Source organism: Ipomoea triloba, chromosome 13 (assembly GCF_003576645.1).
Source record: "Ipomoea triloba cultivar NCNSP0323 chromosome 13, ASM357664v1".
Classification (NCBI taxonomy): Eukaryota; Viridiplantae; Streptophyta; class Magnoliopsida; order Solanales; family Convolvulaceae; genus Ipomoea; species Ipomoea triloba.
The window spans coordinates 17,281,953-17,295,647 of record NC_044928.1 but is presented as its reverse complement, the minus strand read 5'-3'; the positions used below and the strand labels follow the sequence as shown (position 1 = coordinate 17,295,647).

Sequence of the window (13,695 nt, the reverse complement as noted above, 5' to 3'; positions counted from 1 at the left end):
ACTTACAATTTGTATCCTTATCAAAGTTTTTGCAATCTGAGTTCGCCCTTTAAACACGGTTAGAGTAAAGGTAAAGAAATAAATTAGGAATTGAAATTATACCTTTCAAGATTGGTCTTTCATGGTTGTTGGTGGAGTGGTCCCTTCTTCTTCTTATTTGTGGGTTGCCTCCCATAAGCGCCACGTTTAACGTCTTTGGCTAGACGAAACGTGCAAGATAAAACATAAACAGAATTGAATGACATCGGAGAAGGAGTCAATCCTGGGGACGTCATGGGCGTGTTAGCGTGATCATCCGACATCTCCTCATCTACCCTCGTTCGCACTAGTTGTCTCAAGTGAAGTTTTGCGACGTCCTCAGGAGATAAAGGAACTATATGCGCTCCTGGAAGCCGATGTTCGAACCAATTCATTTTCATTTGATTGCCTAGGGAGACGCATAGCCTTGTCACCAAGGAGCCTATGAAGATTGCCCTGGCTGACTCTTGCTGTTGTGCAACAAGCAAGTTTCTATAAATCGCGCTCATATTCACCGAGTTCCCGGTGTCCATACTCCAAAGCATGAACAGCTCCGCCTTTGAGACTCGGTCATATGTCTCAGGCCTTCCTTCCCATGAATGAGCGATTACCTTCCATAAAACCTTTAAATCCTCCCTTATAATCTGAGAGACTCTCACTCTTGACCCTTCCCATTCGACTCCTTGTCTTGCAATCTTCGACCAATATGTTCTCGGTAAATCTCTGTCTCCAAAGTCATGCCTTAGTCTCCGGTACCAGTGCTTTGACTGATCATCCTCATCATAAAATCCAAGGAGAACACCCAAACGGTTGGCCGATATATTATAGTCCTGGTTGAAGAGTCTAAACTTAATGGTAGGGCTATAGAGATCTCCAGCTATTCCGTCAACATTCAAACTTGCGATAAACTCATGTACTAGAGGGATTAAAGTATCCTGTCTCCAGCTTAGAAGATTGTTCCAATATGGCTCTGCAATCAACCTCTCCAGTCCATATTTGCACTCATAATCCTCCAACACTCTCAAGTCTACATATCTCCATTGCACAATAGGGTAATTTAACAACTGCCTGTACCGACCTAGCATTGTAGCAGTCATTAGTAGAATTTGATTTCCGGTGGATACTTCAAAGTAACGAGTGTTAGTGTCCCTAGCACTGTTTCCATTTGCCGGGGCTTTCCCTCTTTGGAACCTTTGAGCAATCTGTTGTGCAAGGTCATATGGCGAAGACATCTTTCCTATAACATAGGTAACCAAAGCAACACAAGGAAAAACACTTGCCAATCTTAAATATTGATTATGAACAATAATGCACATATCTAAAGAAAAATCATAAGAATTCAATGCATGCAACCATCATTTTGATATCCATGAACAATTCTATCCTATACATGCAAGAACTAGCTCATACCATTCCATACTCATTTCATAGTCAAAAGGTCAACATATGGTCAACTTCATCTTCTACCTCTAGACTAGCCCAAGGTTGAAAAATGGAAGCAACATGAAAGTTAAAATTGGACCAACTAACTAGTAGAATATAGCAATGTAGTGCCTTTAGAGTAGGAAAGTTGCGCACTTTACCCACCATGCTCACTATATCAACAAGGATCTCATCATGACAAGAGAATACCCAAATCAAGCAATTTCAAGATCTAGTCACAAAGAGATGTTAAAACATGAAATTTCTAGTCTATAGAAGCAATGTAGGCTCAATACAAGTCTATCAAGTCATCTCATAACAATATATTTCAAGAAAAATGTCATACAAGAAAAACCCATGGAGATGTTCTTCAAAAATAGAAGAAGTTCTTCATTAAACAAGTAAATAGCAAAGAAGAGTATGTTCATACCTTAGAAATGACTTAGAATCTTTGAGAAAAGTTGAGAGATTTGGAAGGAAATGCTTAGAAAGTGTATATTTTCAGCTTGGAAGAGTTCTTGCTCGTGGTGGGGAAGAAATGAAGCAAGAAAAGGGTTTTAAACCACTTCGCGCGAAAATCCGCGAAAAGTCTGGTGCCCGTCCACGCACGCTACCACGCGTGGTGGTAGGCGTGGGAGCTCTCTGGTTTATTCCCACGCCTGCTCACACGCGTGTGAGCGGCGTGGTGGCTCTCTAGAAGTTTTCCACGCCTAGCCACACGCGTGGTGGTGGTGTGGAGGCGTGCTGTGCAAAGCTTACCTCGGTTTCCCCCTTTCTCCTTTGCTAGTGATGATGTTTGTCAATTGATTGCGGGCAACTTATAACTCTCGGGTGTTTAATCTGTACTTGTTAGCTCAACCGAGATTATAGAAACATTATTGAAATAAAACTAAGTAAAACATACTACATAAACCAAGAGAATTTTAAAGAAAAAGTAGGATAACATTGGGACTGCCTCCCAAGTGCGCCATGGTTTTACGTCTCCTGGCCAGACATGGTGTGGCCTATCCTTCAAGGCACACAGACTTTGGGACCCGACCAAGCGTCCCGTGAACCTTAGCTTCAAGGAATGTCCCAAGGTGGGAAACATCCTTGAATACCCACAAGAATAAAGGAAAAACAACATGCAAGGTTGGATGAATGTTAACATTAAACACTCTCCTCAACTCTTTAGGATGGTGTCTGCTTCCTTTCCTTTTTCCTCTCTTTCCCCCCTAAAGATTTTCTCGTTTGTTTCAAACCATATCTCCTCACTCCCTTCCTCAATCTCGAGTGTGGTCAACTCTCTCCACTCAACTCTTTTCATAAGATCAAACGTGAAAGACCTATCATTTCCCACCATCTCTTCCTCACAATCCTTTTCTTCATCACTCCACTCTATTGGGTTAGAAAAATCACTCACACTCTCACACGAATAGAATGAAGCATCATCCCTTTCACTCACCAACTCACTCTCACCCAAGACAAAGGATTCATCTTCTAAAGAGTTAAAGCAATCATAATCATATTTAAACAAAAGAGAATCCTTAAAATCATTAATCAATATATCAAAATTTTTCATGGAATCATCCTCCCGAAATTTAAAGCAATCATAATCACATGTAATGGAAATATTAATGCAAAGGGAGTCATCCACACAAGTGTCAAGGGTGTTTGCAATAAGAGCACAAGGGTTGTCAAGAAAATTAGCACAAGAAAGATTAGAAATTTTACCATATTTTGGCTCTTCATCTTCCCATACTAGCTCAATGTCATCATCCTCACTTTCCATCTCTACCTCCTTTTGATTTTCCAATTCGAAAATTGGAACTTCTTCAAGCACCGGGGCATAACAATCCATTTTCTCTTCAACATTCTCCTCTTCCCTAGCATTTTGCGCGTTTTCGTCCTCTTGTATAATCCTTGGATGGGATTCCAAAGTGGGGATGTCATCTATGATATTGGATTTAGCTCTGGACTCATTCATTTTCATGAGCTCCTCCATCATAGATAGCATCTTCGTTTCAACTACTTCTAATAGAAGTCCTTCTTTCCGGAGAGATAGTCCTTTAGTTCGCTCTTGATTTCAGCTTTTAGTTTAGCCGTATCCTCCTTGGCCATCCTAGTGAATTCGTCAATTTTTGCTTTTAGAATTTCAATTTCATCGGTGGCCGGTGGGATATAATCACAAGGATCTATATGGGTATTATATGGGAAAAAGGGTAGTGCTTCAAAGGAATGGGTAGTGTTGTTTTCTTGGTGAATTTGTGATGGATGTGAGTAGTAGGTGTTTAGGTGGGAATTTGACTCGTGAGTATAGCTTGGGTCGAGTTGCTTCATTATTTGCACAAGCTTACTCTCTATGTTTTGGGATATTTCTTTGGAGCTTAATGAGTCAATTTCTTGGAAATTGGGTGATTGTGAAGGGTAATTTTCTTGAAAAGGTGGAGGTGGTGTTTTATAAAATTGTAGGTGATGATTGGGTGTATGAATTGGATAGGGATATGGAGGTGGTAATTGGTGATGTGGTAATTGGTGTTTCATAAGTGGTGGTAATTGGTGATGTGGTAATGGATAAGGGTATGGAGGTGGAGGGTAAGCATAGATGGAATGGGGGTAATAGGGATATGGTTGGGGTTGAGGACTTGCATAAGATTGTCCTCCATGATGTAGGTAACCATGGGGATTCATTTTAGCACTTATTGGCAAGCTTCAAGAGATTTGCTTAAGGAGAATTTCCTGCACAATAGCTTAGCCAACAACAAATAATTTTTGCAACTAAAAGTAGTTGTAAGTGAGCACGAGATATTCAATATAATAGAAGCTCACTTCTTCAAGCAAAATAACAACATTAAGAAAACGAAATAAACAAAAAGAAAGCAATTCAAGAACTCTTAAAATTCTACTTCTAAGATGTCAACACTATTTGAAACCATTTGCCATCCCCGGCAACGGCGCCATTTTGACAATGACTGTTTGTATGGGGTGAGTGGGTATGTTAAGGTGTAGTGGTAAAACGAAGAGTCAAGACTCTCCGAGTATCGTGTCTCTCAAGGATGACGAATGGGAATCGAATGGGTGTGTTGGCATTTAAGAGGTTGAAGGAAAAGAGTTACGGGAATGGCTAGGAGTTGGATTCATTAGTAAGAGGGTAAGGTTGATAAAAGGTTGTGTAAAGTAAAGAAAAGTAAAGTGGAGATTGGGGCTTTAGGCTTTTCCATGTGGTTTATCTTTGGTTGGTTTTGTGAATGCAAGTTGTGGAATAGACTAGGGAGTTCGCACACTACCAAGTGGCGTCACACTTTGGACTCCCACATCCTCATTCGGTTGGGACATTAACACTTTGTCTACCACTCCTCTCGGATCTTGTCCTTTCGGACTAAGAGCGGAGATGTGGGTGAGTGAGACTCGTGGGTGGCCGCTATCGCGCGCACACTCACTTCCTTTGGGTTTGCTACCTAATGTGGCCACAAAAGGCACAAAGGTTAAAGAACATCATCCACACAAGTTCAACATCTAACAAGCAAGCAATATACAAATCAAAGCAATAATATTAAACATCCACATAGATCTACCATGGGGCCACCAATCCCCTATCTAATCTACTCTAGCATACTAAGAAACAAGAAAAGGAAAAGGAAATTCAAAGAAACAAGTATTGAATTAGAAATTGAAGAGAATGGTTACCACCCCTTGAAAAAAGGGATCTTACAACCTTGATCTTGAATCCCAATCTTCCTTCTTGCCCTTGATCTATTCTAACTATGAATGGAAGGAATTTTCCCCCAAGAGGGGAGAAAACCCTCTAGATCTAACTATCCTATTCTATCAATTTTCTGATCTATCTTCTTCTCCTTTCTCCTCTTTAGGTTTAGGGCAAAAGGGATTTATATAGGTGACAAAGAAAAGGAACAAATTTCCCAAAATAGCCCTTGGCCCGACCACGCTTGCTCACACGCGTGTGAGTGGCGTGGTGGCTCTCTGGAATAATTCCACGCCCAGCCACACGCGTGTGAGGCTGCGTGGGGCGCTACTGCATTTCGGCTTGTTTGTCTTTTGCTCTATTTTAGCTTCAAATCCCTCTCCAACCTGTGAAATACTTCAAAACTCTTTCTGGAAATGTTGTTAGAAGAAATTGATCGCATTTGAGCTGAAATGCATGCAATTGTTGTAATTGGATGTCAAAACGATGCGCTTTTAATCTAATAAAGACCCCTTATAAGTGCTATCCTTGGCGCTTATCAGTTCCTAAAACCACTTGCAATTCAGGAAGGAGAAACAGCAAAAGCTAAGGATCCTGAGGTTTATTCTGAAAAACCCTTCACCCTTAACTGTTTTATTTAAGAATGTACGTATATGAACAGTATAGCTTCTGTCTTTAACAAATTTTTCAGGATATAATTGTTCTATCGGATACTGAGGATGAAACTAACCCAGAAAACATCACTATAGTAAAACCCTTACCTGTAGTCTCTATGAAACAAGAACCTATAGATGATGAAAATGAAAATTTGTCTGTTCCTGATAAAAATCTGCCAGTGTCTGATGATGTTAACCCAGTGTCTACCATTGTGTATGGTCCACATCAGCTTGAACCTCCTGCTTCACTTTTTTCAAAACTCAATCTGTTTAATATCATGGATGAACACAGAAGGTCAACCTCCCTCACAAACAGATTATCTATCCCCTTGAACATCCCTCAAAGCACAAAACCCTCACAAGACCCAATCCTATCATTACCATCATCACAAACCACACAAACAGATAATCCTGAACAACAAAATCCTGAAATTCCACTCGCCATTGAGTCAGAAAATTCACACACTGATGAAACCAGGTCTGAACCTCCATCTGAACCAAATCCAGAAAAAACCCCTGCACACCCTATTGATGACTCTCCACTAGACTTTGAGTTTGAAACAGGAAATCCTCCAGAAGTACAAGTTGCAGAACCGACTGATGAAGAAGACAATCTACCTTTGTCACAAGTGAAGAAGAATCAAGAAAAGGCTAAAGGAAATAAAAAGATCCAAGAAGAACAAGCTGACAAAAATCCTGTGGCAAAAATTCAAGTCTTCTCTGCCCCTGCCACAAGGCGGAAAACCAGATCATCCACAGCTCAACAGGAAAAGGAAACCCCCTCACCAGCTCGAAAATCTAAGAGGAAACAACCAGTTGCTGAACAACCTGTCCCTCAGGAAACCACTGGAAGTAAGAAGAGAAAGAAGACCATTCAAGCTCAACAGTCTGAAAGCCAGCCTGATGCCTCTGTCATAGCACCTCCTGAAGTAATCACTCCTCAATTCTTATCTGATGACTATGCAGCAAGGTGGGACTCCACAAACCAAAGGAAAATTCTGAGTGAAAGGTACCTTGATGTTGAAAAGTTCAAATCCCAGTGCCAACTCATGCCAGTGTTTGAGAAGATAAATCTTGTCAAGTCTGTGACAACTCAGAGAAGCTATCCACCTATTGCTATAAAGGAGTTTTATGCAAACCTTATGAAGACTATCAAGGAGGCTGGTTCACAGGTTTATGGACGTGTCTGGCTGAGAGGAAAAGAATACAATTTTGACACTCATACCATCAATCTGTATCTGGGCATTGATGCAAGTGATATTGAGGATCCTGTTATTGGGGCAAATACAATCACAAAGGTCATTACAGGAGGAACCTATAGCTATTGGCCTGCTGAAACCAACATGTTGCCTGCCAAATCCTTGACAACAAAGTATGCAATTCTGCATAAACTAGCCATAACAAATTGGATGCCGAATGAACACAGGGGAGGATTAAACTTGCTCATGGCCACCTTAATCTACAAAATAGGCAAAGGTATTCCCGTTGACTTAGGAGACATAATCTTCAAACATGTGGCATCTTTCAGGAAACCAGAGTCAAAGGAAAGCAAAGTAAAGCTACCTTTTCCCTACACAATTTATGGAGTACTGCGCACACAAGGATTCAAACCTGAGCCAAATGAGCCTATGGAAGCTCCACAAGTAAGAACGATTGATGCCAAACTCAAACAAGGAACTCATGTGCTTGACATCTTTCCAGAACATGCAAGTAGCTCGGCCCCAGCCCTGAACCTTGATGCACCATTTACCAGCAAACTCACAGCCCAGCACCTTGACAAAAGCATCCGAGATCTCAACATAATCATACAAATTCTTGTTGAAAAGAGAACAGTTGAGATGTAACTGCGTGAACAATTGAGGTTGAGAGATCAAGAAATGACTGGTACTGCTGCTGAACCACCTATTGATCCTTCCATAGCAAGCGATGAACAAACTGCTGAAAATCCACCTGAAGATGATCTCACTGTAAACAACCAGGAGGATGAGTCCTCGGAATCTGAATGATTCTGTTTTAACACCTGGGTTGTTTTTCTACTTGGTCCTGCTAAGGAGTCTTGTGGCTACAGATTCACAAGTTCCTGGCAATAGGGGGAGTAGGAACAACCTTTCTAAGCATTAGTTACTGCATTGGTTACTATCGATTACTGTTACTGGTTACTGGTTACTTGGTATTTTTTGATGACTGATGAAGATGACCCCAGATCTGCTATGAAGATTTCTTTCTCATTTCAAAGCTTGTAATAGGGTCTCATATATTAGCTTATTTTTTGTATTCTGTGTGGAGATGATATAATCATCTTGTTCAATTTGTTTGTTTTGAAAACTATGTTACTTGAATGAACGCTGTTTTTGACTATCACTGATGCTTTAGGAAGATTGTTATGAATTGCCAAGAAACTTGTTACAAAGGGGGAGATTGTTAATAAAATTACCAAGTAAAAACTCTTTTGAAAATCCCTATGTTGTACCAAGCTCTTGTGACAATTCTGCTAGTTCAGCAGATAGTTCAAAAACAGGTTCTCTGTTAGTATGGAAGGTTTGTAATAGTTTAGTTCAGAAGACAGTTCAGAAGACAGTTCAGAAGACTTGGAAAACTTTGAAGACAGTACGGAGAACAAGACACAGAACGAAGTTAACCAAGAGGATCAGGGTCAGTTACGGAAACTTCAACAACTTACCAGAATCAGAAGTGAGATAAATATGAGTCTAATCCCCTTTGATCTGGTTAGAGAGTTTCAACACTAAAAGACTGGATGTGAAGTTTTCGTATGGTAGATTACAAGAAGTCTTGACAAAGCCTACCTTTGATTCAAGATACATCTTCTTCGTGAAGTATTGGGCAAGCAATCACTCTGAATGCAAGTTGTGCTATCATTGAGGGGGAGCCTCAAATTCAAGAAGATCGGGAGATCAAGTTCGTGTCAAACTCTTCAAGGTTGAACTCTAGAATGGAGCCTGTGATGATTTCTAGAGTTACCGCGTGATTCGCTACTGTAAATTGGTGGTACATTTCACAGAGTTAATCAATAAAGAGTTAGGCAATCAGAGTGATGCCCCCCAGATGTAGGAATTGAGATTCCGAACTGGGTTACCAATTCCTGGTGTTCTTACTGCTTTAATATCTGCCTTACTTAATTGCTGATTAATACGCATTGCTCTTTTCTCTACACTAGGCCAGTAAGTAGTTAAGGGTCATCTAACAAACATAGCAATTAGGTTTAATAGTTAGGAGACTCTTTCCTTATCTTAGACTTTGATTATAGTAGTCTAAGAATTTAAATCATTTTTTGGTCCTAGACTTATTGTGCATTGGACACATTTAGTCCGGATTTATTAATTTGGCCACATTGCACCCAGACTTTGTTAAAGTTGGACAATGTTAGTCCAAAGTTACAATTACCGTTTGTTAGCCGTGAAGTTGAGGGGCATTTCCATCCTTTTAGGTCCGGGTCTTAATGAGTGCATTAAAACTTTGGACTTATTTTGTCAAAATTAAAGCAGGTTCTTTTGCTTTATCTGCTGTAACACTGACTCAGCCTAACCCGTTGAGTTTAATGTTCATGACTCGGATAGAAATGGTGAGGAATTATATATAAATACAAAATTTTGGGAAATTTGAAACGAAACAAAGTAATAGAATGTTTGAATACCTGTTTTGTTTCCAGAATCTATGGCTTTATTGTTATTGCCATTTTTTTTGGGAGAAAAACACCGGCGCCGGAGCTCTCCTTTTTCATTCTGAACGCGCCGGAACAGCCGGCGGCGACGGGGGAGCCACCAAAAGGCATGACAGATCAACCAGATTGAGTTTGATGCTGAAAATGCAGGGAGCCACCAAGCACGGTGGCACGAGAGGCTCGAGCCTGGAAGAGCAGTGGTTCAATGTAGCTGCTTCACCCGCTAAGTCTGGGTGACAATTAATGGTGTGAATGAGGTGACAAATTGCAAATTTCAACCGAAAGAGTGGTGTGTATGGCGGCGGCGGCAAGGTAAGTTAATTAGTTGGTCTCTTTACGAGATTCTAAATCGCACTTCAAAATTCTTTGCTTCTGCTTACAGAGAAAAAACATAACCAAACTAACTTTTCAAACTTACAGAGAAACCCAACTGCTATGATCTGATCAAAAGTAATCACTTTCCAGCACCTTTCATCAATTTCGTCGAAACAGCAAGACCCACCATGGAATCTTGACCTCCGTACTTGTATGGAGCTCCGCTGGAGTATTTATAGTGAGACCAAGAAAACTATCAAGAAAATGGACCTTGAGCGTTCTCTTTCTTCAGCGCCGCCGCCTGCGCCATCAGCTCGTCCAGGTGCTGCTTCCTCATCCACGACCGCCGCGCCGACTCTGGTTCGACTGCATCCGCTTCCGCATCAAACATCAAAAACACAGTGCGCAGCATCAATCAAGGATTGATTTCGTTTGTTCAAGGAGATCAAACACAAACTAACAGATCTTTAATTACTTCTTAACCAACAAAAACCAAGAAATCTGAGCACAGAGATGGAGGATCTGAGGAGGAGAAGAGATTTGAAGAGAAGTAATCAGAAGCTAGAAGGGAAAGTGAAGAACTGGGCTTGAAAGGACCGAAATGCCCCTCAATTTCACGGCTAACAAACGGCAATTGTAACTTTGGACTAACATTGTCCAACTTTAACAAAGTCTGGGTGCAATGTGTCCAAATTAATAAATCCGGACTAAATGTGTCCAATGCACAATAAATCTAGAACCAAAAAAGAATTTTACTCAAAAAAAAATTGCAGAAACTGAGAGACGTGTATAACTTTAGCAATTTCATTTTTATTTTTATTTTTTTGAAAAAGTAGCAATTTCATTAGTCAGAGAAAAATAAAAGAAAACAGTGGCATACACGTGCCACAATGAAAGTCGGAAAAGTTCAGCTAGTGAAACCCGGTACGTTTCTTTTTCAATTATTATTTTTAATTTTCTTTAAACCGGTTGGCCGGTCCAACCACAAGACATTTACGCAATTACGCTTTTCTGGCGCTCCCTGCGTTTGATGCTTTGGAAGATTCTGCTCACATTCGCCCATCATATTCTCTCACTCTCCTCCATTTGATCTTACAGACTATACTTGTGGTTCCTCATTTTTTTTTTTTTGTCCAAAAAACCTATTATACGAACATCCCCTAATATGACTGCTACATCTGCAGAGAAGCCCATGGACAGGTGATTTTATGATCTGTTTTTTAGTTTTCCCCTTTGATTTGGCACATATTTTTTGTTATTCCATCCAAGATTTGATCTGGCTCTGCTCTGCTCTTTCATTGTTTTTTTATTCATGTATGTGTGCTTTTGATAATTCCATATGCATCGCTGCTTCGTGCGATGTAAATGGAAAGGCCAGAAGTGTAGCGATTCACATGTACTGTGTACAAACAAAGATTGTGTACTTTTTATAGAAATTTTTGTCGATTCCATGAATCCATGATGCCTTATTATCTTGGAGTTTTTGAGCTCTTGATGAATCCGATGAATGTGGAAGTATAGATGAGTATAAATATCACAGGAAATTCTATGTTACTGGCCTGGCCTCGTATAATGTGTGTAAGTCACAAGATAGACACGTTAGAAATCCCTTAAAAAATTTACTTTGTGAAGAGATTTCCTTGAAACAAATCAGTCATTGGTTTTTCCAAAATCATTTGGATCTGTGATCATATTGTAGTATAATTGAGAAACTTTGTAGTTGAATCATGATTTTGTTGTTTAGTTCAAGACACGAGTAGCTTTGTGATTTCAAAAGTTGTATAGTTGAGAAACTTTGTGTGGAAAGTAAACAAGAAAAGCGGTGTATGGAAAATGAAAACTGTTTCAGATAAAGCGGTGTATGGAAAATAACAAGGGCATTCCTTGTTTTATTTATGAGACTTCATTCTAACCTAACAGATTCTCTGCATTCTTAATTTACAGTTCTTGTCTTGCTCAACTTGTTCCACTTGAAGCAGTATTATTTGACATTGATGGAACCTTATGCGATTCTGATCCAATCCACCTTCTTGCCTTTCAACAAATGCTTCAAGAGGTATAAATTGCTCCTCCTGCTTTTGTTTTCCAAAGTCTTGCATATATTAAGATTATGAATGGATGCTCGTTGATGTTTGTTGCGCTTAATTTATTGTATATGGTTTCAAGCTGAGAGGTTTATGTGAGACCTTTCGTGAATCTTGATTTCTAACACCCTTCGCCCTTGGGGGTTTGAGTGATACAGATAGGCTACAATGGTGGTGTGCCGATTGATGAGGAATTCTTTGTCAAACACATTGCTGGGAAACATAATGATGATATTGGCGATTACCTTTTCCCTGATGATCGTGTAAGGGCTGCAAAATTTTTAGACGACAAAGAAGCTCTTTTTAGAAGGTTTTCCTCATTTTTCCCTGCTTCCCCCAAGTCACTTGACCTCTTCGGTTAATCGGTTCCCAACTCCTCATAACTTCTTTGGGTTCATAATCCAGTTTGGCAAAGGAAAAAGTGAAGCCTATCGATGGCTTATGCAAGCTGAAGAAGTGGATTGAGGATCGTGGGTTGAAACGGGCTGCAGTAACTAACGCTCCCAGGCCAAATGCTGAACTAATGATTGAAATACTTGGCCTTTCGGACTTCTTCAATGCTGTTATTGTCGGGAGCGAGTGTGAGCATGCAAAACCATTTCCCGACCCATACTTAAAGGCACTCGAAATGCTGAAGGTTTCAAAGGATCACACCATCATCTTTGAGGTTTGAATTCCGTTATAAAGGATGACGTTCAGTTTCTGGTGTTCTGAATTGCATTGAGAACATATTTCTCTTTGTTATAATCTAAGATTGAGCCAAACCACACTAAAAGACTGAATCCAATCAATTACCTAATTTAACTCATGGCCTTATAAACTCATATTTTCTCTCTTATATTTTTTTCAATGTAGAACTCTTTAACGCTCTTTTTCTGTCCAGGATTCTGTTTCCGGAATAAAAGCTGGAGTGGCGGCCGGGGTTCCTGTTATTGGCTTGACCACACAAAATCCAGCTCACTTACTCATGGAAGCAAAGCCTGCATTCCTTATCAAAGATTATGCAGATCCTAAGCTATGGGCAGCTCTGGAAGACATTGATAAAAAGGCTGGTCGGATAACAGCTTGAGACTTGCATAAACTACAGTAGTAGTGGTAGTAGAGGACGCCACACCTATCCATTCAAATAAAATTGAAGCTGCTTCTGCAGAAGTTTCAGATTAAAGAGAACCTGATTTAGAAAGAGTTATTTAGGATAGTATTTGGACAGTGCCCAAGCGATTTATATGATTTTTATTTTCATTAAATTTTAGCATTTGCTATTTATTATAGTTATAATTTATTGCATAAAATGAATATTTGTTATTACAATGGATATTAAGAGCATCCACACCATTAGTTTTTGGGAGTTTATTTTTGGTGATGATTTAGAAGAGATATGAAGCAGGAGATATAAAAAAAAAAAAATGCATGAAGTTTCGTGAGGTTCACTGAGATTTAAATTAAAATTTTTTAAAGAATTACAACTTATGCTGGTGCTTGTCCCGCACCAGTTGCTCCTAAATCGCGCCAACCGAGCATGTTAATCATTAAAAAAAAAAAAAAAGATAAGGGTCAACCGAGCATGTTAATCATTAAAAAAAGGGATAAGGGTCAAATATACCCTTCAACTATAGATCAAAGTTCAATTGAACTCATCATTAAAAAAAAGGGATAAGGGTCAAATAGACCCTTCAACTATAATTGAACCCTTCAACTAAGAAAAGCTCCAATTAGACACCTTAACTTATCAATTTTATGCAATTAGCGTGATTAATAGGTTACTTGAAAAAAAAAACATTTTTTAAATTACAATGAATTAAATAAAATTTTAGGCCTCCTTTTTTTTTTTTTTTTTTT

The 13,695-nt window shown here is 39.5% G+C and overlaps 1 protein-coding gene across 1 annotated transcript; it reads left to right on the top strand.

The window, feature by feature from the left end:
• Nucleotides 1–10,771: 10,771 nt before the first annotated feature.
• On the top strand, nt 10,772–13,208 carry LOC116001657 (haloacid dehalogenase-like hydrolase domain-containing protein Sgpp). The gene is made up of 5 exons (XM_031241556.1): nt 10,772–10,972; nt 11,717–11,828; nt 12,015–12,166; nt 12,262–12,523; nt 12,740–13,208. The coding sequence occupies exons 1-5, from the start codon at nt 10,938–10,940 to the stop codon at nt 12,923–12,925; spliced, it is 747 nt and encodes a 248-aa protein (XP_031097416.1). The 5' UTR covers nt 10,772–10,937; the 3' UTR covers nt 12,926–13,208.
• The last annotated feature ends 487 nt before the right edge of the window (nt 13,209–13,695 follow it).

Coding starts and splice junctions, on each gene's coding strand:
- LOC116001657 (XM_031241556.1), top strand. CDS start 10,938: ATGACTGCTACATCTGCAGAGAAGCCCATGGACAG. Junction 12,167..12,261: donor AAAGAAGCTCTTTTTAGAAG/GTTTTCCTCATT, acceptor TTCATAATCCAG/TTTGGCAAAGGAAAAAGTGA. Junction 12,524..12,739: donor ATCACACCATCATCTTTGAG/GTTTGAATTCCG, acceptor TTTTCTGTCCAG/GATTCTGTTTCCGGAATAAA.